The sequence below is a fragment of the Anser anser genome (genome assembly GCF_964211835.1).
Source record: "Anser anser genome assembly, chromosome: 10".
Classification (NCBI taxonomy): domain Eukaryota; kingdom Metazoa; phylum Chordata; class Aves; order Anseriformes; family Anatidae; genus Anser; species Anser anser.
In genome coordinates this window covers 3,151,412-3,178,471 of record NC_139730.1, presented here as the reverse complement: position 1 = coordinate 3,178,471, position 27,060 = coordinate 3,151,412, and the positions used below count along the sequence as shown (strand labels likewise).

The 27,060-nt window shown below is 49.0% G+C and overlaps 3 protein-coding genes across 8 annotated transcripts in view; 2 read left to right on the top strand and 1 right to left on the bottom strand.

The window, feature by feature from the left end:
• Positions 1-1,900: 1,900 nt before the first annotated feature.
• MTFMT (mitochondrial methionyl-tRNA formyltransferase) lies at positions 1,901-7,436 on the top strand. The gene is given in 10 exon segments (XM_083850389.1): positions 1,901-2,186; positions 2,666-2,878; positions 3,283-3,405; positions 4,447-4,549; positions 5,122-5,197; positions 5,734-5,825; positions 5,927-6,008; positions 6,636-6,718; positions 6,991-7,157; positions 7,159-7,436. Coding segments are annotated over 10 exon segments (1,143 nt in total). The 5' UTR covers positions 1,901-2,013; the 3' UTR covers positions 7,190-7,436.
• Positions 7,437-8,089: 653 nt separating this feature from the next.
• Positions 8,090-27,060, top strand: part of LOC310904963 (gonadotropin-releasing hormone II receptor-like) — a 41,469-nt gene continuing 22,498 nt past the window's right edge. The window contains exons 1-2 of one of the 3 annotated variants that reach the window (XM_083850381.1): positions 8,090-9,269; positions 11,468-11,607. The gene's annotated coding sequence lies outside the window, so the exon portion shown is untranslated. Of the gene's footprint in view, positions 9,270-11,467; positions 11,608-23,571; positions 23,709-23,966; positions 27,005-27,060 lie in introns of those variants that run through there. The other 2 variants (XM_083850380.1, XM_083850379.1) reach the window with 2 other exon arrangements.
• CILP (cartilage intermediate layer protein) lies at positions 12,385-23,754 on the bottom strand. 4 transcript variants are annotated; one of them, XM_083850375.1, is made up of 10 exons: positions 23,311-23,754; positions 21,698-21,827; positions 20,943-21,026; positions 20,097-20,150; positions 18,493-18,678; positions 17,038-17,352; positions 16,826-16,934; positions 16,101-16,258; positions 15,104-15,465; positions 12,385-15,013 (listed from the first exon to the last, which is right to left on the bottom strand). In XM_083850375.1, the coding sequence occupies exons 2-10, from the start codon at positions 21,759-21,761 to the stop codon at positions 13,118-13,120; spliced, it is 3,228 nt and encodes a 1,075-aa protein (XP_083706501.1). In that variant the 5' UTR covers positions 21,762-21,827; positions 23,311-23,754; the 3' UTR covers positions 12,385-13,117. The 4 variants fall into 4 exon arrangements, with proteins under 4 accessions (XP_083706501.1, XP_083706498.1, XP_083706499.1 ...); XM_083850372.1 differs by having other exon boundaries at positions 12,385-15,465; XM_083850373.1 differs by lacking the exon at positions 23,311-23,754 and adding an exon at positions 23,175-23,194 and having other exon boundaries at positions 12,385-15,465.

Sequence of the window (27,060 nt, the reverse complement as noted above, 5' to 3'; positions counted from 1 at the left end):
AGTGATGAGAACAATCAACGTTCTCCCAAATCATCAGCCTTTGCTTCAGGTCTAAGCTGGCTGCTGCACATCTAGTCACGTCCACGAGCCAATTCTTCCCTGAATTGCTCTCTCTGCTTTTGGAAACCATGAATATTTTCAGCATCTGAGATAATTATGTGGTCAAATTACACACTGTGTGAAACACTGCTTCCTCTCTTGTAGAGCCTGATAGCAGTAAGTACCTGATAATACTTCTTGCAATCTCTTAGTTTTGTGCAACAACTGATTGTTCCTTGTTTACCAGCCCCATACTATTAATGATGAGACAGGCTCCCAGCCTGCCCTTCTCCTCAGATCTGTTTTGCAAGCAGAAATATGCTGGTTACTGTAATCTTTTCTTGAAAAGAAGCCATTCCTGCATCCTTGTTACCTTCTTGTTTATCTTTTTTTTCCCCAGAAATATATTTTTGCTATATCCTTTCATCACATACACCCTGACACGAGCTGACTGGAATTGCACGGAGCGGCCTGGATGTTACAGAACTGAGGATTTTCATGGGGCTCCACAAATAATAGAGAATTAAGCTTTTTGGAGCAATTGATTTTTATGCATTGACGCTCAACTAGGAAATTATCTTGGTATTTGGTATTCTTTTCTTGGGGTGTAGGGACATAATTGCCACATTTAGGATTGCTTGACCCTTTTATTACCTTTCTCATTTACACTTTCTAATTAGTTCTCCTATGTTTCTACCAGTGGAGACGGAGGCACCCTCCATGTCAGAGGGAAAAAAGCCCTGTTGATGGCCAAACAGATAAAGAGAGAGTAAAAATGCATAGTGCTATTTAATGTGGCACAAAATCTCATGTTCCTTAATGATCCTTCCCTTGTGTATCCTCCTGACATGAACTGTCCTCTTATTTCCACAGAATTTACATGTTTTCACTGGCATATATAAATTGTTCCCAGATTCTCATATACTCTGTTTTAGAAATTCCTAATGTCAAAGATACTAGGCTATGTCGTCATTTAGATGTATAGGGAATTGTGTTTGTAATTTACACCAAATGAACATCTACACACAAAAAAAACATCTTCCCATGGGGGAAAAGAATGTCCTTAGCAGAATTATAAAATATTTTGTTTCTTATGTTATGGGAGAAGATAGTTCTTTAAGCGATTATCCTGACCTCATGACTTACAAGAAAACATTCTTCAAATTATAATCACTGTTAAAACAAAGCTGTCTGTTGGGCCAGCCACAGAATTTAACACTGCAGCTGCCCATCTGCATTGGAGAAGGGGGAGAAACAATGGCTGCAGAGTCAACATCCCTTTCTGCCCTGGACATTTCTCTGTGTTATCGCAGCACCGAGGCTGAGTGGTCAGTTTACACAAAGGCGAGGGTGAGGCAGCACGGAGTGGGCTCCTCACTACGAGAAGGACATCGAGGCCCTGGAACATGTCCAGAGAAGGGCTACGGAGCTGGTGAAGGGCCAGGAACAGAAGTCCTGTGAGGAGCGGCTGAGGGAACTGGGGTTGTTTAGTCTAGGGGAGGCTCAGGGCAGACCTTACTGCTCTCTGCAACTGCCTGAAAGGAAGCTGTGGGGAGCTGGGGGTCGGCCTCTTCTCGCAGATAACTAGGGATAGGACTAGAGGGAATGGCCTCACGTTGTGCCAGGGGCAGTGGAGGTTGGAAATTAGGAGAAGTTTATTCTCAGTGGTCAGAACGTGTTGTCCAGGGAGGTGGTCGAGTCACCATCCCTGGGGGTGTTCAAGGAAACGTTGGACGTGGTGCTTGGGGACGTGGTTTAGTGGGCGACATTGGTCGCAGGGTGACTGTTGGACCTGACGATCTTGACGCTCTTTCCCAACCCTAACAATTCCATGATTCTACGATAAAAGACCGGGACGTGCAGGCAACACCCGGGGCTGTCACCCCCGCCTCCCCACCCCGAAATGGCGGCCCCGCCTCAGCCGCCGCGCGGCGCCATGTCGTGACGTGCCCCCAAGGCGCCGGAAGGGCCGCCATGCGGGGGCGGCTGCTCCGGGCCTGGCGTGAGGGGCTGAAGGCGGCGGGCGGCGGGGCCGGGGCCGGGGCCCGGGCCCGGGCCCGGGCCCGGCGGGAGCCGCCATGGAGGGTGCTCTTCTTCGGCACCGACCGCTTCGCCGTCACCGCCCTGCGAGCCCTGCAGGCCGCCAGGTACCGCTCGGGTACCTGGGGCTGAGGGGGGTGAGGGAGGGCACTGAGGGGAACGAGGGAGAGCCGGGGACGGGGAAGGGAAGGGGCTGAGGGGGCTGGGGGAGGGCCAGGGATGGGGTTCAGAGGGTGCTGGGGGAGGGCAGGGCCCATGGGTTGGTGCGGAAGGGAGGAAGGGTACCGTACATTGGGACAGGGACTGTGCGGGACCATGGAGAAGAAGCAGGGGCTACAAGGGGACAGGGTTTGGAGGCAGACAAGGGTCGTGGAGATTGGTGACAGGGCTTGGGATTGAAAGGGGGAGCCAGGGATTGTGGGACTATGGGTGGTGGCAGGGTTTAGGGGCCGGGGACTGTCTAGGGGATAGGATTTGAAGAGGCAGGCATTGTGGAAGCAGACCGCAGCAAGGGGTGGGTGTGAGCCAGCCTTTGTCTCTCCTTAGCTCTGCCTGCATGAGTCCTTCAGTGCTTTGTCCACCTCAGGGAGCCCAGCAAGGACTTGCTCGTGTCCAGGTTGGAGGTGGTGACCCTGCCCTCCCGCCTGCCCAGGGGCCTGCCCGTGAAGAGCTGTGCCCAGGAGCTCCAGCTGCCTGTTCACGAGTGGCCGCACACGGGGCCCGTGGGGCAGTTTGATGTTGGTGTGGTGGCATCCTTTGGACGTCTCCTAAGCGAGGACCTTATTCTACAGTTCCCGTAGTAAGTGAGTTGACATCTGTCGCTGTTTCATTAGAAAAAACAGGCTCCACTTCTGAACGTCACTCTAATCAGTGCCCGTGATTTGTAGCAGGCAAGATGAGCTTCTTCCCTAAGGTTATCTGCTTAGCCTGAGTACTACTTCTATCTCTGTGTTGATGGAGAACTATGGAGATGTTCAGCATAATGTGCTTACCTTTTTTCCCCTCTCGTCTCCCTTTCCGTATTCACTGAGAAGCTGAAGATTACGTAGTGTGAATTTTCTTTTTAAGTGTATAAACCAGTAACACGTCAGAAAGTCTGAGCAGATAATTCCTAAGGTAGCTTCAGGGTAATCAGTGCTGCACACCCATTTGTATATGTTTCAGTTACTGTTCCTATTCTAACTTTAAAATACTCAATTTTAGTGGCGTGCTGAATGTCCATCCCAGCTTTCTCCCGCGATGGCGTGGTCCTGCACCGATAGTCCACACGATTCTTCATGGTGACAAAGTGACTGGGGTGACAATTATGGAAATAAGACCAAAGAGGTATGTTAGATGTGCTTCTCAAAACAACTCGCTGCTGCTGTTCTATGTAATCGATAGGTTACCTAAAACGTGTGTGTTGAAGGGTTTCAGACTTGAATATTAGAAATTTTCATCTGACCATATCAGACTTCAAACAAATACAGTATTTAATGAGTTCATAATTTGTACTCTAGACTGCTGTATTAAAGGCTTTTAAGAAATAGTTTTTATTGATGGAAATATTCAGTAGTCACGCCAGCTGAAATGCTGCTTTTTTTGTAGAAATTGATTCCCAGTAATCTGCTTCTTTAAATGCGTAGCCAATATTAAAGCTGTGTCTTTAGCTTATTTCAGAAATAAAGCAAACTATAATAATGTAAATAATAAAAAGGACTTATCTTTTATTGTAGCAGCGTGCAGCAGCTTTGGTAGCACCTTCAGCCCGTTTAGATTGTTGCCAGCAGTAGCAATCCCAGCCCTGTTCTCTAATTTTTAGCATTATTATGGGGAGCAGATACAGAACAAATAGTCATGCAGCTGGATTAATAGGTTGGGTATGATGTTACAGAAAAGAGTGGATTTTCAGACTTCAGAGTTGCCCGTAACGTGTGAGCGTAAGGGAGAGCAATAAACTGCTTGCCAAAGGACAAGAGAGGGATCATCTGTTTGTGCTTCAGCACAAACTCTCGCTTGGATGGCTTGTAAAAACACGTTGTCGTAGCTTGATCTTTTCTTTGTTAGATGTTTGCCTGACAGTAGATCTCAGAAAAGTGTGAAAAATTCTTTCTGAATATATCAGGTTGTTTCTTTTGAAGTCTTGTACTTGTGATCTGTAAACTTTGTTTTGTTGAAACTTGAGTACTGCTTCCATATATAAGATGTATCCAACTTTCTTTTCCCTCTTTTGCTGTGTGAGCCGAATATTAAAATTTAGTTTTCCCGCACCATCAAATAGATGAACAAAAGGTAATGAGTAACTGAATTAATGTATTTAATGTACGCTTTTGAACTGTTAATGGAGAGTTTTTCCTGCAGTAAACTTGTGTGTTTTCTGCCTTATAGGTTTGACGTAGGTCCAATTATTAAGCAAGAAGAGTTTGCTGTTCCTCCCCACTGTACTACAAAGGAGTTGGAAGAGATACTATCAAAGATGGGTGCAAACATGGTAAAGTTGTGCAAGCTACTGTCGCTTCTGATTAATACTTTGCTTTTAACATTTGTAACCTACTATTTTAATCTTGTTCTGCATTGACTGCAATTGTTAGGAGGAGAGTGATCTGAAAATTAGTTTGTGAGCTTTTTCTTGTAGTGAGAGGAAAGCTGAGTGGTTTGTAATGATCCATCCGTGATGGTCCTGTGTGTTGCTCTTCTAATAAGTGAAGAACGAGCATGCTTTGCGTGGAAACACTGCAGTTGCTTCTTTTATTGAAATGAATATTCGTGTTTTTCAGCTTTCATGGTGTTCTAGGGTTAACATCAGAGTCCTGATCATCCAGAAAAAAAATATATATTTTTTAATTGTGTTTCAATAGAAAGAATGCCTTTACTGTGTTTGTGTATATGATAAGGCTTCTGAATGTAGTGACGTAATTTTCCTTAGGAGTTTTTCCTTATCTTAAGAGGAAGTTTTACTGATTAAAAATTAAGTAATGTATTTGTATGTCTTAGGTTTACTGTTATTGTCAGCAAATACACTCAAATTTGCTAAAATTCTGTACAAACAAAAATATTTTGCAGCTGCTGTCAGTTTTGAAAAACTTGCCTGAAAGTTTAGAAAATAAAAAAGAACAACCAAAAGAAGGAGTAACATTTGGTAGGTACACATTTTATCTAATACAACTTGTTCTTTTTTTTTCTTTTATCAGCTGAAGAACTGATTATTCCTACTATGCTGGGTTTTATTTGTTTGGACACCTTTCTCAATATGGTCTTCCCACTGCTGCCTCTGGCTTAGTCAGAGGGAAACACCCCTCAGAATTCTTCAAATTTGCTACATCAGTGTTTGTTGTTGTTCTTTCCCAGATGTTTCATGTGCAATATCAAATCTCTAGCAATGACACGAAATCTGAGCTGATTTATTACTGTTCATGTTTGTAACACCAACAAAAGTGCTCAGCTGTGCTTGTAAATAGCATTGAGTTTGCACTTTGTACTTAAGAGGGCAACTGGGAATAAAAGATAAGTAAGCCAACCTGGGTTTTTATAGACAACAAATGGAGAAAAGAACTTGTGAAGTACTTAGGGCTAGACTGTGAACCTTCCATTTATCAGGATGAAATCGGTACAGCTATTTGTGTGCAAAAAGATGCAAAACAAAATACTAAATCTTTTAATTTCTTATTCTTCTAGCTCCTAAAGTATCTGTAGCTAAGAGTTGTATAAAATGGGAAGAGCAAACAGCTGCACAAGTAATTCGGCTGCATCGTGCCATAGGAAGTATGGTAAGAGTGGATTTTTTTAACCCCTTTTCTGTCCTCCAGCAGGTCTGAGTTTTGTAGATATTTTAACTGATGGCTGAAACTCAAGTTGCTTCTGTTTCCAGTTTCCTTTGCAGACACTCTGGAAGGGTAGTCCTGTTAAGCTTATGGATTTTGTGGAAGTGGATAATATCCCTGATTTTGCTGGTATGTACTCTTAAATTAATCTGTAAAGTTAAATTCTTGTGTCTTTGTAAGCATTAACTTGAAGATTGTACACAATTTTACTAAACAAGTACTGCTTCCTGGAAATCCAGTAAAACCAAGTTTCACATGTGCTCAGATTCTAGTAAGTTTCTGAGCCCAAAGACAAGCGTAAGATGAATTTTAAGGACAGTCCTGCTTTGTGATGATGTTGAGAGAACAGCAGGCATAGTCCTGTGAATCCTGATATTTGAGGATTTTAATCCTGTAATGAATGAGTTGAGAGATCCTCTTCTAATGCCATTGTCTGTGGATCTCTCCAGAGGAAAGCTATCGCTGTGTACACTGTCACTTAAACCATTTTCTCTAGTCGCCTGTGAGTCTGAGAGCTTTGTGTGCTCTGCTGTGCCAGACACACAGATGCTTGGCTACTTGTGGATGAGACTGGGAGCAGTGCTTGAGAATGACTGTTCTGGTGCTTTCCTGCTCATTTATGTATAATAAAACACAGAATACAATAAAGTATTTTTGAGCAAAATAGTAATTCAGGGTAATTCTGCTTAAAAGAGAGTGTTTCAAAGTTTTTACTTGTTCACATAAAAATGCAAGACGATCTTGCTTTGCTTTTAGACCAAGTATTAAATGACGATGAAGCTGTTCCTGGTTCACTACTATACCATAAAGTGTCCCAAACACTGATAGCTCGTTGCAAGGTAGGCTTCTGTTTGTTTTATATGAGGTTTTTAATATTTTTGTGTTGCTTAGCTTTTAATTGTCTGTTGTTATTCACTGAACTAGTTTAGATTAGCATCGTTCTTTTTATTTGATGCCTCAAAGAACTTTTAATTTCCACAAAGTCTTTTTGTTTGCAAGTGAGAATTTGGGCTCATAACATAAACTTGATGACATTAAATAAAATGTTCTGTAAGTCAGTGTGGTGAGTTAAAGATTATCATATTTAAAACACTTCTATTTTTATTTTTAGGAAGGCTGGGTTGGAATCAAAACAGTCGTGCTAAAGAAGAAGCTTAGAGCAGTTGACTTCTACAATGGGTATATGCACCCCTGGTTCCAGCAGAACTCGAGAACGGTTCATCAGGAAAGCAGATTTCAAACACTCAGACTTACCCCAGCAAAAAAGACTCTCAAAGAGCGAAATACTGGTGCAGGATATAAAACAATAGATGTGTCTTAAAAGATGTCTGTAAGTTAATAGTAATATAAAAATATTTCAATGCCCAGCTATAGCATTTAACTTGGTTTAGGGTTTTCCTCCCCAGAATGTTTGACGTGACTGTCATCTGCATGTTTTCATCGTGGTGCTGACGATGTTCATTTCTTTTTCCCCATTAAGGAAGAGGATCTCTGAACTCTGAAGACAGTGAATAAATTTCTGTTTCTGCTGTTGGGTAATAAATATATTTTTGTACAGTGCTTTCAATTTATTTCGGGGGACTTTCAATATAACTTCAAAGCATAAGATGTGCACAGTTACTTTAATCTAGAAATGTTAAAATCCCTGTCATCTCTGTACTTCATATTTAGTTTCACAAAAGCAAGATTTTCAGAACAGAAGCCCGTTTCATTGCTAAATCATTTGTCAAATATCTTCATTTCTGATAGGATTTATTGCAAAAGAATATCCATGCAATGTTTTAATCGCATCTCTGCGATACTTACCTATGGAATATTATCTAGCAAAAATAACAGATGCGATTTGTCTGATATCTGCTCTGCCTCAAAGTCTAATGCCCTCTGACAGTTTGATTTTCTTGTGGACCTTAAACTCTGCTGTTGTATCCCCACGCTGAGGTGAGTAACTTAAGCTTTAACTGAGAGTATCTGGAAAACCTTCACCTCTCTGTGCTAGTTTTCTTATAGTTAACTACTCTAAACACAAAACGTCCTGTACTTTGCAGTTTCTTGATAAAATACCATATTTGGAGCTGTGTAGAGTTGGTCATATGCCTCTGTTGGTTCTGTTTGCTAGGTGGGATTTTCTGGGAAGTCTCATATTCCATGTGATCAACCATTCCTTTTTTTCTATTCTTGAACCAGACCAGATAAATCAGAGAACTAATCTAAAGACCAGATAGCAGCTCTTAAGATCTGTAGCGTTATTTGCTCAATTTGTTCCCTTCTCTTAGCTTTATATTTATGGCATTGTCACAGAAATTTTGTAAGCCCCAAAAGAAAAAAACATAATTACAGGACATACCCTCTTTTGCATGTACTTCTGGCTCTTCAGATATTTCAGGGGGTTCATGTCTTTTCAGACACTCGTGTCTGAAAGTTAAAACTGAAGTCGTGTTGAATTCATGAGGTTTACATCAAGGTGACAGGAGCTTGACGTGCTTGAGTGTGACTCACTGAATGAAAGAAACCAAATCTAAAAAAAGGTGTTATATAACATGGATTAAAATGTTTCTGAAGAAGCATCTGTTAAAGCAGATGCTGCAGTATTCCTCTTTCATTGCCATTGGTTCAACAATTAATCTGCCTCTGACAGGTTTTCTGGAACACGTGATCCTCCAAGAAATCCATGCCTGTAAATGCGAGTCAAAAGCTGGAAACAGCAGTAAGGTGGGAGTTGGCTTTCGGTAGAGAATTCCCTTTGTCTCTGACCACAGATTCAAGGGTGCAACTTACGCTGCTGTAATTTTAAAACTTTTGAGAAAATTCTTTGGAAGTTCTTGCAACTTACTCGTGTCCTCTCTTTTTTTTGAACCTGCTCTGGCATCAAAATAGCAAAGCTTTATCTGTGTCCCAGCGTGGGTCCAAAGAAAGATCCTCTGAAATCACTCCAGAATGTACCAAAAATGCCGTTTCACTCTTCTGCTATGTTTAAATTATTCAGAGAGCAAAACCCTTTGATCAGAGTGGTATGCACAGTGTAGCTTTGCGTGCATTTCCAAAATGACACGGAGCAAGGCAATGTTATTGCTGGACGGCATTAATGCTGGTAGGTGGAATATCAATTTCCAACTGGCAGTGTCTCTTAAATGTTAGCATCGGGGATAATCTGTAGGGCAATTTGTACGTCTCTTGCCAACAGTTTTAGATTATGCCTTGTGTGAGATCTGTTGCTGTTAGTCACTGGTGGCAGGTGGTAATTTCAATTCTAAAGCGTATGGTAACAGTGAAGGGTTTGTGTTTTACAGGGAGTTCGGGATGACATGCACTCAGAATCCCACTAGATGGTGCTCACTGCATCTCTTAGGGGGGAAAAAAAGGTCAGCTTGGCAGATGATCTCAAAAAATCAGGTTTGGAATGTCTTCAGTCAGTTGTTTAATATCAATTAATGCCTAAACAGTAATGTAGCCAGGATACCTATAGCTTTTCAATTTAATCTTCTCAGAGTTCCTTTCTATACAAGAGATTTTCAAAGATTAGACCGTTTTTTGTAGCTTAGCAGTTAATTGGCCTAGCTCAGAATGTGCATGACTTTACCCAGTTGTTTTTATGGAGGAAAAGAGACTAAGATTAATTTATTTTTTATGGAGGAAATCTTTGACGTGCTATTTTTGACATGGTAGAGAAGCTTTAAAGGGAATTGGTGTTCCCCAGGCAGCTGTTAGCCAAAATGTCTCTCTGGAAACTTTGCCCTCACCTAGCTCTGTAGGGATTTAACCCAGTAGGTAATGAAAATCTGATTATTTTTGCAGAACAGACAAAACAAAAATGGGGCATTCACTGATGAGGTGTGGAATAGCATGTCAAGGTTGGCTCTGGAATATAGGCAGGGTGATTCAATCCCCAGGACCACTGCTGAGGGTCAAGCACAGCCACCCTAGCAATTGGAAAGTGATACTAATGAAATAAAACAGCTGTCCTCCTCTCAGAGAGAGGAAACATAGCAGAGGTATTCATAGACCCAACATCCGCTACGGCTCAGTTTAAGATCAGTGAAGCCAAGTTGCTGGTAGAACTGCAAAACTTTTGGATACCAGAAGGGCTCTGGTGTTGGATGGGGATGATTTCATCTTGAATTTCAAGTGAATGTTAGAGGGAACGATGTTTCCTAGTATGCTGATGACTAGCAGTTGGATGCATCTGTTCTATAACCAAACACTACTACTCCCCCTGCTTCCTTGGAAACTTTATTCCTGTCTTCTGCTGAATAAATTTCAAAAAGTGTAGGTGATTAATCAAAGGAATACTTGAGACTTACAATTGTTGTTTGTAAAATCCATGAATAATAGGAGGGTTGAGGCTAGATGGGAATCTCACTTCTTGTGTTTATCCTAACTGCTGACAGCCTGGTAGCTTCTGGGAGGCAGAATTTTCTCTTTCTTAAAAACAAGGGGAGGGATAGGTCATCAGGGTTGGAAACCAAGTAACCTTAATGGAAGTTTCTTTGCCATTAGCCCCAAACTTACTGATGTTTAGGAGCCAGGTCTCCTGCTTCAGACTGCTTCTCGAGGTTGGTGGTCCGAAAGTTAATGCACAGGGAGGAGCTGAGTTACAGCCTTCCTGCATTCCTGGGGCTGATGCTCTCCTTTGATATGTGGGAGTGTGCCTTAGGTTTCAGGTTGCAGAAGGGACACTGCAGTGCACTGACCATAAACACGAGCAGCTAAGGAGCTGGAAGTCAGAACTACACTACAGCATAAAACTTGTGCGAGGGGTGGACGCTAGGATCTATTGTTGCTCTTATGTTAGAAAAGCTCTTGATGTCTTTGGCGTGGTGACTTATCAGTGGTGAAGAAGTGTTAGCACCGAGTGGTGTTTTTTGGCTGGTTTTCTGTTAATAGCATGTCAGTGCCTACGCTGGAAACCTCTGTCTTGCTTTGTATCCAACGCACTCTGCCAGCAGCCTCCTCTGAGAGCTCAGGGACTCTGAGTGCAGAGAAGTTTGTTTCTCCAAGTCAGAGTTTAGCTGCAGTGGGGGACTGCTTGGGGAAACTTGGAGAGCTTCTTGCTGTTTGATGGATGGGCAGAATTTCAGGCCGTAGGTCTGTGACCATTTAATTTGCTGTTAAACAAATTTCTTCCCAAGGGGAAGAGCCCTAAACTCTGCTGTTTGGTTCTGCTGAGCACCCGTGAAGTGCAGGGACCAGATCCTGAGCCTGCTTTCCTCTGTGGAACTCCTGGGTTGGTCTGTAGAAGTCATTTGTGTTACTTCACCCTCGAAGTGATGAAACCAGGGCCAGGATTTGGCTGTCTGTCTGCAGAGGAGGAGGGGAGCGGAGAGAAGAGGCATTTCTCTGCGAGTCTGCAGCGCAAGCCAAGAGCTCTGTGGGAAGGTCCGAGCTAATGCTCCCCACTGGCTGCCTTGGCCCAAGCCCGCGCCAAGCTCTTGCAGCAGACTAGACACAAAAGAAAACACACACAGTCTAAATTCATTGGTATGAGAAGGATGTGCCAGAGTATTCCACAGCTCTTCTTTTCTCATTTCTCTTAGATAATAGTCAATTTACATAAAAACATGGATTATAAAGGGTTTTTTCTTTTTAACCAGAGTTCAGGCTGCGTTGGCACTGCACAGTCCTGCACAGATTTGTGTTTAATACCTGAGATGCTCCATGGCAGACCTGAGAACCTGTTCGAGAGCTTGCTAAAGGCTATTGAAACATTCACCAGACCCTTCATGAGCTGTAGGTAAGACACAGAAGAGATCTGTATCAGAACTGTCCTCATATCTGTAGGAGAGGATTGAGTGGTAAGAGAGGGAAATGCGCACTGGAGCTTGTGTTGAATTCAGCTGTAATTCAGGAACACTGGCTACCTTTTTGTGGTCTCTCTGTGAAGATTTCAGCGATGGAGGCGTACTGGCTTGCCTGCACCCAAAAAGTTTATTGACAGGAGTATATTTGGGTGTAAACACAGCATGTTCTGTGCTGGCGAGGTCCTCAATTGCTCTCTAGAAGTAGTGGAGGGGAGGCCGTACGGGTTTGATAGGGCAATGATGGGTCACTGTCTGTCTGACCCCTTCTGTGGCCATCTGTGCTTTCAGCTAAGAGCAGCTTCTTACCCAGCAGTGTGCTGTGCACTGCTGCTGAATGTGGAGGGAAACCTAATCATTTCTGTACCTCCTAGCCGTGCTTCCACATTCCCTGACTTGCTGTCATCCTTAAAGCCCTTTTCCCCCATCTTGTCCCCCCTCTGGGAGCTCTGCTGCTCCCTTTTAGTGCTCATCCCTTGCTCAGACCTGCTGCCCTTCACCTCCTAACAGTCGCTGCCTCTCCGCATCTCACGGTTCTAGTGCTGCTTGTGGGCCAGAGACTGGAGATTCCCTGAATGCAGCGTGCTGTGGCGAAGCCCTGGACTTAAAGGGAGCAGCAGCTACCCGCCAAACCACTTTCCCATACCCAGGATCAGTCTTGCATCGAAAAGCTTTGACCCGTTTGTTGAAAAGAAATTTTGCAGATTATTCTTCTGTCAGCTCTACACATGGTTTATTTACTTGGGCATGTCAAACACAAAGGGAATACAGCATTGTCAGAATTACAAAATGACTTTTATTAATCTACCCTATTGTAGAGCAAGGATTTTCTTCTCAAATAATGCAGGAAGCAAGAGAGAGCCATAATTTTATCCATGTGGAGCCTACAAATCCACATGGCTTCTCTGTGCTGTCAAGCATGTGAGTTCTTAGAAATGCAGCTGCCGGTAGTTTAGCTTGAATACGGTCATCTAAAACAAGCTAGAAATAAATAAAATACTTACATTTCAAGTACAAAACCTTGCAGTTGAATTCAGTATCAGGAAATCAGTTTATTCCTTTTCATGTTATCAACTACTGTACAGGTACTTGGGCTGGCAAAGTCTGCAGATGCAGACCAGAAGAATGTCTTATATACACGTCTTAAGTGAGTTGTGTGTTTAATCCTCTCTTTAGGCTATTGTGAAGCTTTTTAAAGTCAGGCAGAACTTTTTTTTTTTTTTGGATGCTTTTAATAAGGCAGAAACCCACTACAACTACTGGCCCCCAATTTTGGCCTTATCTTTCCTTTCTGGTGCAATGTAAAAAGAAAAAAAGAGGCACCTTAATCACATCTCAAAAATAATGACATCTACCTGCTTTGAATGAAGTTACTTGCAGGTGGATGTTCCTTTCAGGTTATACTGAATCAAATGCGATTGACTTTAGTGAGACTCCTGTGTATCTTTAGTAAGAGGAAGGCCGTTGACCTCTCATCGGGACCCTGCTTTGGGTGATTCGGCGGCTTTCCAGCTGCCTTTGGAACGCGGGACTCTCCCTTGGGGGTGGCGGCACCACTATGGACTGCTGGCCCGAGTTCCTCTGGGACTCAAATATGCTTTGCTCGGCTGCGCTCCTTTCCGAACAGGTGAAAGTCAGCGCAACACCGATGTCGCTCTTCATGATTCTGGAGGTGCCATCGGAGGTGCCATCGAAACACCTGCCCAGAGCGATCTCCTTGGCGATCCTCGGGTCCTGGTCAGTGACGGTGTAGATGCCGTAGTTGTGCCCCAGCGGGTCAAGAGGCGCCAGCATTGTATATTCACTGGAATCGTTGTTCGTAGCCATGGGGAGGTGGTTCACCAGGTACTCGTGGAGCATGCTGTTAACGCTCTCGCGGCGGCAGCTGCCCTGGGGGATGACTTTCACAAGCGTGCGGTCCACGCGGTCCTGGTCGTAGAGCATGCCGCTGCACTTGAACTCCAGGCAGGCTGCTGACACGTCCCGCTGCTCAGAGTCACGGATGCTGCGCACGTCCCTGATGCCGTAGAGCTTGCCAATGGTACGTGGATGTGTCCCGCCCATGTTGCGAGACCTTATGTTCACTTCCTGGGGTCCGTTAATTTTTACTTTAATGTAGCAGGCCCTAAATTCCATGGGCTTAGGCCACCATGCCAGGTAGTCATCGGTCCAGCTCATGAGGTCGTCTTCGCTGAAGGGAACAGTATTGTAGTCGTACCGGTCTCCCTCTATCCTGTAAAACCTGAAGTGAGCGGCGCTGTATGGAGCTTCCTCGCATTCTTTTAGGTTTTCATAGGCATAAATAGGGCCATTGTTCTCATCCGCGGAATTTGGACTCGGCTTGGCCATGTTAATGCTGAAAGCAGTTTTCTTGGTGTTTGAGTCTTCGTGGTCTGTTCTCCTGTAGTTGAGCTTGTTGAGATATGGCTGTGGGACCCCAATAGCATTGGGATTGAGTTTGGGAGCAGAGGACACGGCTTCAAGTTCTTCTCCCCCCAGGCTTGCCAAAATATAAGCTGTGTAGGCCTCTGGGTTTTGCTCGTCACAGAAAGCTGGCACGCAGGCGCCGTTGGGACCAGTGACCACGCTGTCGAAACGACCCCACGCTCTGGGGTTGGAAGAGAACCCTGGTTCTGGCTCCATGTTTATAACAGAAATCACTACCCCTTGGATCTGCTCACTTGGCAGAAATCTCTCACTTCTGTACGCTCGGACTTTGACGTAGCACCGTCTGTTCTCTGGGACGTCCAGGTTGAAAAGCCGCCTTTCTTTGATCTCCATGTTTCCAACCAAGAAAGTTCTCTCCTCTCTTTTGCGCCGTCTGCTTTTCTCAAGGTTGAAGTCCCCTTCTTCCTCCCATAATCCTGTCTCGGGGTTCAGTGACCAAAGCTTCATCTCTTGCAGGTGCTCGGGCATTTTGATCTGAGCAGTGTCCAAATGAACCTTCACCTCCTCCGCGTTAAGGGACTCGGTGCCCCGTTCATCAGTGAAGTCCACGGAAAACATGCCATACGTGCGGAGCGGGAATACGTCTCCTTCCTCATCGACAAAGTTCAGGTCACTTTGTGTCACAGCAGCTGTTGAGATGTTTCTTGGGTCCAGAAACGTCACACTGGCTTTCACTTTGCCTCTGTAAAGTTCTCCATTCTTCCTGTAAAATGAATCAGGAGGAATTTCTAATTCGGCAATTGGATCATCATCTTCCATTTCTCCCAAAGAAATCACGTTGGTTTCAGTGGATTCCAGCGTAACGGGGGCTTTCTTTCTTAGCAACTTAATGTCGTGAAACACAGCACCTCCGTTTTCCTTGAACGGCAGAACTTTCGTTGTGTTCACGAACTTCTGCAGCCGATCTACGAAAGTCAGAACCAGTCTCTCGGTATCTGCGGGGATGGGGATGGAGAAGGTTCCCTTGTAGCCGGTCATACTCACTTTCTTGTTCCCCATGTAGATGTGGCCAAACCTCAGCGGCTCGCCATTATCTGCTGCTGTGGCTCTGCCTCGAACCGTTATTCTGGTCTCGGTGCATTTCTTGCAGCCGCATTCTACAGTGACTTTAGTGGGGAGCGTGTACCCGTTGCAGGGGATCTCTCTCGTTTCCATCTTGGATGCCCCGCAGCAGTAGGCAACGTTGTCCTTACACCGCAGTCCTTTATCCAGCTTCCCAACGCAGGTCTTCGCTGGGCACTTGCCCACATCGTAGTAGAACGAATTAGTTGCTTTTTGGAAACAGTCGTGTGGAAGACGGATGAGGTGGCTTTGGGGCTGGGGGTTGCAGGCTGCCTCTTGTCTTCCTGTTGAATAGGATTTCTTAATGAGCAGCATGAAATAATTGGACAGTCATCTGTACGTGATCTGAAACCCTCAGAGCTAAACATTGCTTCCGATCTCAGGTTTTTGCAGCGATAAAACACATGGTTTGCAGAATTTTGTTTAGCTGAGTTCATCTGGCCTTTGTTTCAGTGAAGCAGGTGCTCAGCTGTAACTTGAGGTACCCGATTAAGAGCAGTGCTGGTTGCAGGAGCGTCCCAGCTCCTGCTTTCCTGCTGCTGCCATCAAACAGCCTCAGCTAGGTGTTCTGCAGCTGCCTGGCTTTTTGGCTATGGACAGACCGAAATGGGTCCCAAGACTTAAAAATAAATAAATAAATACAAAATTCACACGCCAGGCAGCAATTACAGTGAGAAATGACCGTGCCCAGCAAATTGAGTTGGGCAGGTCATCTGAAATCCAGAGCTCCAGTTTGTAGAGAGCATCTGGCCGATAACCAGCTCACTCAGGCTTATCCGCTAGCGGATGCGTGAGATAAAGGCTGAATGTTTTTCCTGCGCCTTTTCTTTCCCACATGTGTGACGATTACTGAGCACTGGTTTCTGCACCCCACTGCCTCCCCAGCTGTTTTGGAGTGCATCATGCACGTTTTTCTTACCTACTACAGAAAGCTTGGCAGACTGGGACTTTGCTGAACCCCCGTCGCTGCTGGCCTTGCAGAAATACTCTCCTGCCTGGCCTCTGTTGAGGTTCTTCAGAATCAGGTTGTTTTTATATTTGTATATGGAGGGGTCCAGCAGTGAGCCGTTGTGGTACCTGCCAGGAACAGGCAGACAGTTAACGGGACAGAGCCTGACTAAATGACTGGTGCAGAGCAGAGGCTGGATCCTGCCCCCTCTGTGTCCTGCTGTGTGGATTTTGCCAGACCTCTTCCATCAGCTTCACCTCCAGTATCACAGAGCAGCTACATCCCAGGAGCTGCCCTTTCAGTATTGTGGTTGTACTTAAAAACATCTCTCCACTGTGTTGTATGGGGTGCTAGTCAGGCTACAAATCCTTACAGGGGCTTCACCTAAAAACAGTTCCAGACACAGCTGCCAGTCACACCTGGCGAGGTTTTTCAAAGCCCTATTTGTATGTTTTTTCCATTAAGTCCCTGCGCGGATTACATTACTGCACCTGTGAGAAATGCCAACTCTGCAAATCTCCAGGAAACCATCAGCTGTAGCGGTGGGTTCTCAGTGTATTTAAGCACGCAGTTTTATAGCTTAAAAAAACCACAACGCCTTTATGTAAGCGAGTAAGGAGGTAAAAATCAAGGCTGTGCAACAGTGAAGACTTCTGCCTGCCGTGAGGGTATGGGACCAAACTCAAGTTCCTTACCAGAGGTAGCGGTCGGGGGCCGGAGTCCCCACGGCGTCACAGCAGAGCGCCACGCTCTGCCCCACTCTCCTCGCCTTGTCGTCGGGACTCTTTACAATGTAGGGTTTGCCTGCAGGACAAGGAAAGGCCACCTCATTAGTCTTATTTCCGATAACTGCATAAAGCCTCCTGCTTTCAGCAGTGCTGAACTTCCCCCGTCTCTTCGGGGCTACCTGATCTTTGCAGCTGCACTTGGAGCGCCAGGTTTCTTCTGTTTGTCTCGGGCACGGTGACGGCGGCCGTTGCATATTTGGCTTTCTTTATTTTAAGGGTGTTTTTGCCATCGGGACAGACCCCGGGGATCCTAAAAGTGCCCTTGTTATCAGCTGTCGTCAACAGCTTGAGTTTCTTGGCTTGCAGGTAGACCCGGGCATCGGCAGCGGGCGAGCCGTCCTCGAGGGAGACCTTTCCGTGCAGGGTCACATCCTCACACATGCAGGCGTCGCAGTCGGCGTTCACGCGGCCCATGGGGCACGTGATGTTGCAGGCTGGAGGGGAGGCAGGCGGGTCAGAAAGCAGCCCGAGTCCCCCGTCCTGCTCACAGCACGGTCTCGTGCCTGCTTTTAATTTAGATGCAATAAGGCAGATAGGGCATAAGGAATAAATTGGATCCAAAACGTATTTTTACAGATTATCAACAGCTGTGCATTAGAAACACGGGGGTGATGTAGTTCTGAACCTTACAATTAGTAGAAAGCAGCCACGTGGATATAATTACAGCTAGCAACTTTTATTTACCATCCCCAAAGGGCTGAATTTCAAGGAAACTTGAATCCAGATCAGCGTGTGAGCTCTTAGCTGAACCCTGGCAAAATCACACATCCAAACACCTTCAACTTTGTAGGTTTCTGTTACCAACTAAATGTCACAGCACTGGTGTATTTTAAAAGCTGTCTCCCCTTATTCAACAGTATCCTGACTTGTTCTGGACATAGGTTACTTGCCAAATGAACATTATCTGATAGGTCTAACGAGCGGTATCCCAAACAGTGACTCTGAAATATCGTCGTTGCCTATAGCAGTTAATCCTAAATAATTCCCACTTCTTCCCTTTTGCAAGGGTTCAGGTCGTTCCTTTATGATCGCAGAGCATCCCTGTACAGCAGCTCTGTGATAATTTTTTCATTGCTCTAAAGAAATGGAAGAAATAGGGAAAACCCAAAACAACTTTCTTGGAGAAAACACAGACTGTTTTCAGAGTGATTTGCTGAAAAGGGGGGTACAAGAATAATATAATTAATTACACGCTGCTTTAGCGAGGCTGTGGCAATCCAATATTTCCCACTCTTTTCCTTCCTGGGTCTGGCTGCATGGAGGCAGCAGCCTGCAGACACTGACTGTGCATTGAGAGCTGCTGCTGTATTGAGACTATGAGATTTTCCTATATCCCCAGGATCTTTATGGGTTCCTGTTGCTTCCCTGCATCTGGACCCCCCTCATCTTGCTGTTTGGCTATCCAGTCTTTATGCTCTGCTCCCTTTGTATGTTCCAGCCCTGCCTGGGAAGACACCAGGTTTTGCATCTCTCAGAACTCTGGCAAGGAGGAGGAAGATGGAAAAAAGGCCACGAAGGGAGTAAAACACCCATGCAGTGGTGAGATCAGGACATAATTGAGGTTATAGGAGCACCTGAGCAGACATGTCCAATGCAGAGCCGCCCTTCCTCAGTTGCTTCATTACAGTGCACGCCCCAGAGGCGTTCAGCTAGGCAGGATCTGGTACGCTTCTGCACACCGGTTTGGCCACACTTTGCTGAGCACTCGCTCCATTTCGACCATGGAGACAAAAACCTTTTTGAATCTTGCACCAGTGGACCTTGAATAACATCATTGGTGTGTTACTGCGACGCACATTACACGTACGGCTGCCCCAAAACAGGCAGTTTTCTTAACAGCTTCTATATAGCTCCGGCTACGCGTTTGTATTTGGATATCATGCACCACATGGATTAAACAAACTCAAAGCATGGTCAGGGAGCTGGGAAATAAAGCACGAGAAGGCGCCTGAATGCTTCTGACTTAATTCCCTGCAGGCTACCGAATTCAGGATGATTAAGATAAACTCAAGGGGTGCAGAGTGCACGCAGCTCATGCTTAGTTTTGAATAACTTTGGCTTAAAGGAAATCAAACACACATTGTCATTTAAATGCTGTCTGAGGGGCAGCGCTCGCCTGCATTTCAAATGTGGTTAAATAAAAAAAAAAAAAGGGTAAAATTGTTGGTATGCTCGTATTGAATGTCTTTAAGCATGCTTCAGCATGTGTTCTCTGTAGGGGAAGCGTGTGTCTTGTTGAGAGCCCCAGCTTTACTGTGTGCAAAACAGAAGCCTGAGATGCTACTGAGCACGCTGAGCATTTTGGGGACCAGCTGATTTGTAAAATACAAAGGGTTTTTTTTGAAAGTTTAGCTTGCGGTTAGATGTTTAAAGGAATTTCTTTAAAAGGCTGCTAGGTGGTATTAGTTTAAGCTGCCTGAATGGATGAGATCCACTCCAAGCGTGTGGTTTGGGTTTATTTTTAAATGTCAATGTTCTAATAATGTTTACGAGGATGCACTTGTGACTAAAGTTTCTAAAAATGAGGTCTCTTGGAAACGCGTGCGGGTACCACGTCATCTCCCACACCTACTCTTCCGCCAGCTTTGTTGGAAACCAGGTTAGGTTACTTGCTAGAAAGACAGAGGCTGAACTGTTCAAAAATGAAACTGGCTTCCAAAAGCAGGTGTTTAAATGGGTTCTGGTGGCTGGAAAAAAGCATTTCAATGGCAGCAGCCACGGAAGAGTAAGGTCTGTTGTGGAGTGAGAGCTTGGCTTAGCGGGGCGAGTTTTTAATCTGTTGGCACGCTGACATCCCGGTTCAGCATCCCGAGTGGCACACTGACAGGCATTAGTTAACAATTTTGGGGTGATTTAGAGGGGATGCAGGGGGAGGTGAGCTCGGAGACAGCCTTGTTCCAGGAGGCACACTGATAAACGTGTTTGCCCCAAGGTTTCGTGTGCAGCAGATTGAAGTGGGGTTTCTGTAAGATCCTTCACAGCCCTGCTTAGCTCATTTGGGATCAGCTGCTTCAATCTGCGGGGCTGGTGATGGTAGGAAAGGAGGAGGGGAGTCCCGTGGGGCAAAATGGCATTTTAAAGCTCAGGGTAGCACCTTGACAGTGGAAAAAGCAGGAAGCGGAGGACGGGGAGAAGCCAAGGGTGCGTGCGGGGAGGGACGGGGCGGGCAGGGACGTACTGCGTCTGGCGTAGGCGAAGGTCGGGGCTCCCCGGTGAGAGCTGCTCCTCGTACCTGCGGGCAGAGGACGCGTGCTGTAACCCTCGTGGCTGCGCTGAGCCCAGCTGAACAGCCCAGGGAGGCTTTGTGCACCCACCCCCAGCGGTAAAAACGGAGCTTCTGGCTCCCTGCTCACAGCCAAGGGCAGGTGCTGCTTTGGTGTTGGCCAAAACCTCAAGGTTTTGCTTTATTTCTTCCTGAAGTAGCACAATTTAACACCTGCTCTGTGAGCTCCAGCCCCAGCATGGCTGGGGGCCATCCACCTGGAGGGGAAATTTGGGAAGCTGCAGTTTTCCTGACAGCTTCCCTAAAAACCCCTCTCAGCAGGCGGAAGGGAGAGGTGCAAACCTGGCCGCCCATGTCCGTATTTTCTGAGCTTCAATTCTCACCTCCATCCCACAGCTCAGCCCCACGGGAGTGGGATGGGAGGCTGGGAAGCCCCCAAACCCCCGCCCCACGATGTAGGACACACGGACAGGCCACTGGGGGGACACACGCCTGCCACGGGGTGGGAGGGCTGGGTGTAACGCGCCGTGCCCTCACTGCACCGTCCTCAGCCTCCTGGGCCGGGCTGTGGTCATGCACTTGACCTTCAGCTTTCCAGGAGAGGAGCCAGCGGCGTGTGTCAGCGAGAGTCCGAACCCGACAGGAGGTCACGAATGATTAGCATTTATTCCATTGCCTAAATGTCCCACCTCCTCCCGTGAACTGATTTGTTTTAAAATTAAGGTTGGGGAAAAAAAAAATACGCGCCAATATCTTTTTTTCCCAGCAAGGGAAAGCCACCCGAGGTGGGAGACAACTCACTCTCTAAGCTGAGCATCACCAGCGGGCTGAAGGTTTTCTGTCCTATCTGGATCCTGCCGAGGTTTTGCCTCAGAAGCCTTTGACCTAGGGGTCAACAAATTAACAAATTGGAGATTAAAACAGATTAATAATAAGTTAATTAGATTTGAGTGGTCGGGCATGGCTTGGCTGTGCTCAGAGCCCTCCCCGCGTCCCTCCTGCTGGGATTTCCCCCGGTGCTGTCGCATTTCAGGCTCGCTGCCCTTTGTGTTGGAGCAGCTATGACCAAATCATCTTTTTATATCTGGAAGCATAAAATACATCCTGTCTTCCCCTACATGGGGGAGAAACGAACCCGAGGGGATGAGCTCGGACTTAAACTGGGGAGCTGAGCCCAGAGCTGCCCAGCGCAGGACAGGGTTTTTGGGCACGTCCCCGTTAAGCACTGACCCTCCCTGTTCTTATCCCCGGGCGTCTGGCCAGAGCACTTCAGGGCGAAATTCTTGTATAGCCTCGGAAAACAAATCCGAAGAGCCTGCAAGCACGTTTCTCTGCAAAACCCTCCCGAGCGAAGCGGGTAGGGTCCTGATGGCTCAGCTCCTTGGCGTGCTGCGCCGTGCGAGGGCTTGGCAGCACGCAGATCCAGCAGCCCCACGCATCTTCTCCTGGAGAGGAGGATGCGGTGCCTGCCCTCGCCGTGCCCACCCGTGGCATTGCCCGTGTCCCCCTGGCTGGGGACAGCACCGGGACAGGAATAGCAAGGGGGTGACCTTCACCTAAACCAGCCGTGGCTCCCAGGAGGAGCAGCAGCAGCGGCAGCCATCCTCTCGCGGTGACCATGGCGGTGTCCAGAGGTGACCGGGGGCTTCCTCGAGTACCCGCAGCCGTCCCGCGCCTTCCCCAGACCTGCGGGGAGAAGCGCGGCCGGGTCAGGGCTCACTGCAGTGCCAGCCACCTGCGGGATGCTTCTCCCAGCAAAACGCCCTGCGGGGCCATCCTGATCTAGCACCCACAACCGCCCCGATCCAGAAGAAATCGCAGAGGCTTTTGCTCAAAGGGCAGCCCATCCCCCCCAGACAGCAGCTCCCGTCCGTCTGTCCCCCAGCGGAGGTGGCACATCTGTGCCGTGTCCCTCTGCTTCTCGCCATCGCATCTCAGCCCTGATCCTAAATCTATTCTGCAGAGCTCTGCTTTTTAACGACATCTCCTCGCCAGGCCCTTTTGCGGGCTAAGTGTTTCTGCAGAGCCTCTGCCTCGGCCCCCATGCCCCGCTCTGCCCTGTCCCGCTGCTTGTGGTGTGTCCCGGGAGGGGAAGGCTCCCGAGCACCGCTGAGAGTGTAAAACCCCGCGCACAAACCAAGCCCTTGCAGCCAGATGCCAAATATTTTCCTTTTTTTTCTTTTTTTTTTTTTTTTTGCATGCGGAGGTGAGGGGTTGAGGCTCTGTGTTTCTCTCCCCCAGCTCGGCCGCTGCAGCTGGTGTTTAATAAATCACTTAGCCCTGGGGTTTCCAGCATTTGATTTCGGAAGGTACCCAGCGTTTGAGCTGCTGTTATCCACAGTGACACCTGCTGCAGCTACAGGTGCTTTATTTATGCTCCCAAAATTAATGAATTCGGGGGAAAAAGTTGCTGTCACTGCTCAGTGCCTCAGCTTACCCACAAAACGAAGCTGTCAGCGACCAGCGGCAGCAAAAGCACCTTGCTGCTTGCAAGCAGCGTGAACGAACCTCTCCGAGCACGGGGGCTCTGGGAAGAGGAAACGCTTTGATTACAGCTCAGCGGATCCCAGTCAAGCACAAATAACGAGCAACACATGAGCGGGATTTTGTGGGCTTACGGCGGGGTCACGAACTTCCAGCCAGACAATAACCAGGAAAAATGAATGCGGGCGGAAAGCCCGATTCCCACTCGCGGGCTATTTCGGGAGCTGGCTGCGGCTCATTCGGCGCAGGCTTTCGTGCCGGTGCGGGGGACATGTCCCCCCCGCCCCAGGGCAGGTGGGCTCAAGCCCAAGGCGGTGCAGGACGCAGCTCCGGCAGCCCCGTGGGAGCAGAGCGCCTTCGTCCCCGAGCCCCGCTCCGAGCCCCGTGCCAAGCCCAGTTAGCGAGCGAGAGGTCGCACTGGGATGAATGGGAGCCCCGCGATGCCACCGAACGCCGACCCGAGCACGCCCTGCAGTCCCGCGAGCCGCCTCGCCACGTATATACCCAACCGTCGGCCACCCTCGGGCTTCCCCAGCGAGGAACTCCCACCTCCACAATCGCAGCCACTTGTAATTATGCCGCCTTAATTACCCAGCAGAGTTATATAACGCCCGCTGCGGAGAGAGGGGAAAAAAAAAAAAAACTTAGCGGGACTTTTTTTTTTTTTTTCCTTTTTTGCTCTTACCTACAAAAACCATAAAAAAACTCAACGGAGGAACGTCCCGTCCTCTCGCCGCCAGCCACGCTGCGGTCCGGGGGAGCGAGGGCTTGGAGCAGCTGCGGGAAGAAGGAATTTGCAGAGGAGGAGAGCAGGAGCAGGAGCAGGAGCAGGAGCAGGAGCAGGAGCAGGAGCAGGAGCTTCCCAGGGGCTCGGTGCTGCCGCTGCAGCGGGCGAAGCGCGAGCCTCCCCGCAGCCCGCGCGGCGAGGTGGCTTATATAGCGCGGCGTGCGGCTCCGGAGGTGGCACCGCGCCACGGGCCGCCGAGCAAAAGCAGATCGGACGAGCGAGGAAGCCGCGGGCTGGACAACCCCCGGCGAGGTGATGGTAAACGCAGAGCTCGGCGAAAACGGAGCGCTGCCCCGGTGAGGGAGCGCGGCTGCGGCTCAGCGTGGGGATGCAGGGGCTTCGTGCCATGTCCCCGGGGTGGTCCCGTGGGTGACAGCGCTGTCACTATCATTTATCTGGGCTGTGGGGCTCGCGCTAGGTCCGGACCCAAATCGGATGCTGGTGGCAATTCCGTGCGGGGATATCTCACAGGTGGAGAGGGGTCCTGCCTGTGTCCCGCCGCAGTGAGGATGCTGTGGGGTCTCGCCTGGTCTGGGGCAAGGCAGTGCCCCCCCGGTGCCTGGGGGCTCCCCACGCTCGGTGGGCTTGGGGCAGGGCTGGGCTCAGCACCGTTCCCCTTGCTGCCCACTCCCCCCTGCGCTGATTCTGGCCGGGGCCGGGTGAGGATGCTGCGGGGTTTTGGGGACGTGGACGGATGCGTGTCTCAGACCCCTTGGGGTAGCCCCGAGCTGCAGAGGAGGGATGACAACCTTACCGGGACCCTCCTTGTGAATAAACACAACCACATCTTGCTTGAACCGATGGGCAGAGCTAGCAAGGACCCTAAGGAGAGCCCCCCCGAGCAGGGCAACCACATTTTTCCCGTATAACTCTGGAAATGAAGCGTGGAGCTGTGCAGGGACGTGCCTGCCCCGTGGCATCACACGTGCTGCGTGCGCATTGTGCTAGGGATGGGGACGGGCAGTGGGGTGTGGAACGGGATGGGATGGGATGGGATGGAAAGGAATGGGATCGAATGGGATAGGACGGGACACGATGGGACAGGCTGCCCGCTTAGTAATGCTTCCCGGCCCCGCTGCCAGAGGGAGCGGTGCAGGAGGAACATCGATCACGGGGTCACGTAAAAAAATAATCGGAGGTGCCCGGCGCTGACTCCTGTTTCTGTTTACGAGGTTAAAAGTAGCAAACAACTGGGATTTGCCAGAAAGTGTCGGAAGGTTTCTCTGGTGGGTGAGGGATGTCCAGCGAGCCGGAGGCTCTGAGATACAAACACGGAGCTCGGCCACGCTCGAGCAGCCTCCCCATGCCAAAATGTGCTGGGGTGCTGTGAGGAGTGGTACTGCAGCCCGGCCCCACCTGGTTGTGTGGCAGGGAAGAGGAATTTGATCAATTAGCACCAGATTTAAGAGCATTTAACTGCGGCAGGCAGTGGGTCTCCCTGGGCTTGGCTGCTGGCAGCCCTGGCTTTTGCTCCCAGCCGTGCCTGCATCTGGGTTTGGTTTGTGCAAAACCCACAAAACCCACGCCTCCGGAAAGCCCAACCGTGCCAAGTCTCAGTGCCTCGCCGCGGCCACGGCATGCGCCCGATGCCAGCCCCAGCTTCCCTCAGCCTGCTTCCAGCTCCGACCACAGCCGGGAGATGCTCGGAGGGGACAGCGGGATGCTGCCGTGCCCCATGGCTAGCAGGGAAGGATGCAGCAAGACTGGACGGCTCGTGTTTTCCCTTCCATCACTGACGTTTTCCTGCGTGAAGCCAAGGTCTGGAGAAGCCACGTTCCCTTCCAGCTCCCCTGCCATGGAGGAGCCCCGGGGAGGCTCTGCTGGCTCTGTTTTTTTCCATGACCGGCTCACCGATGTGTAATTAGAAAACAATAGTGTATTTATGTGAATACGGCTGTGCCGAATGCTCCCCCCCAAACCGGTGCCAAGCTCTCACCTCCTCCCTCCCCACGCTCCTTCGCTGGGCGCCTCCATCGCTCCCCTCCTTCCCCTCTAACAAAACGGGGGGAAAACAGGGCAGCGATGCTCGCCCCGGCTACTTGTGCCTCCTGCCCTTTCGATGCAACACTGGCACAGTGACCATCACCAAAATCACCGCGCTCGGGGCTCGCCTGGGCTTCGCACCCCTGTGGGGCCGCGGTGGGGCCAGCAGCCCCGCTCCTCCCCGCCCGCGCCCTCTGCGCCGCACCGAAGGGAGCTGACGCTTTTTTTCCCCTGCTCTGTGTTCCCGGGCTCGCTCCTGTTTACGGAGGTGGGAGCTACAAGAACTGATTGATGACTTTGTTCCGTCCCGAGTGCGCTGGGGAAGGCTGCGTGTTGCAGGAGGGCGAGCTGGGAGCTGGGGTTTCGCTAAGCGCCTGGCTCCCAGCGCTTCCCCAGCCGTGCTCCAGGGGTGGCTGGTGCCGAGCCGAAGCTGTTGTTTTTAAGCCCTGTTTTGACATCCCAGGACTCGGAGCCGCCACTTCCACGGTTTGGATGGAAGCGGGGAGGTGCCGTGGGTCCCCGGGGCTCGCCCTGAGGTTTGAACCACCAGCGCACCCGCAGCCGCCGCAATATTGTTTCGCTTAAGCCCTCCTCCACCGCTTCGTCAGCACAAAAGCAAACCCCAGCTGCCTAAAAGCTTTGGGAAAGGGCCCAAAAAAATGAACTACTGTAGTTTGTTTTTATGGCACGGATGAGAATTTATGGGCTGTGGCTGGGACAAAAGGAGCGAGGCGGCGTTCCCCCCCCCTGGAAGGACTTGCTCAGAGGCCAAACCCTCGCCCCCGGCCCCGCGGAGCTCGCCTCCACCTGCAGCATTTACGGAGCAGACGCACGAAGCATCGCCCAGATGCTTCAGAGACCTGCTGGCACAACACCACTGGGCCCCCTGGGCTGGAAAACAGGGCTGCCACCTGCTTTGTGACCAGCAGAAGGGCTTCGGTGGCGCTTCAGCAGGGAAATAGTTCTTTTAGGAGTGTTTGGGGACTGAGCAGCAATCCCTGCTGCGCGCATCCAGGCCTGGCTCGTCACCGGCTGGTCTCTGACAGCCTCCGTAGCGAAGCCCTTTTTAATTACATGGCTGATTGGGGGGGAATTTAGTTAAGAATCGCGGCTCGTTTAGGCATGGCCAAGCCCTTCCAAGCCCTCTGAGCACCACGGGTCCCGTGCTGCCCCTGGAGCGATGACTCCCAGGGACCCTCGCCCGCCGCGCGGTGCCACGTGCCGCCACCATGCCAAATTTTGCCCACACCACCCCGCTGCAGGTGAGCAGCAGGGTGTGAATTATTGCCCAACATCATGTTGGTGAAATTATTGCAAACACTGGGTAACGCGCAATGGGACCACGGCGAGGTCCGAGGCAGGGCAGCGCCTGAATGGGGGCATTTAAACTGCGGAGGAAGAGCAGGGGCAGAGCTCCAGCCCGCAGCCCTCCAGGTGTTTGGTTTAGCTGTGGGGTGGACAAAGGCATCCTGTGTGGAAGCACATGTTGGCTCGGGCAATTAACTAATTGCTCCTGAAGACACCTGTAATTTATTGCTCTTATTTACAGGCACTAGCTGCGGGCTTGGATGCGCTGAGAGCCAGGCTGTGTGTGCACGCCGGTGGCACGGTGCAGTGCCTGCCTCTGACCTACCCTGTCTCTCTTGTGCCTTTTCCTGCTCCAGG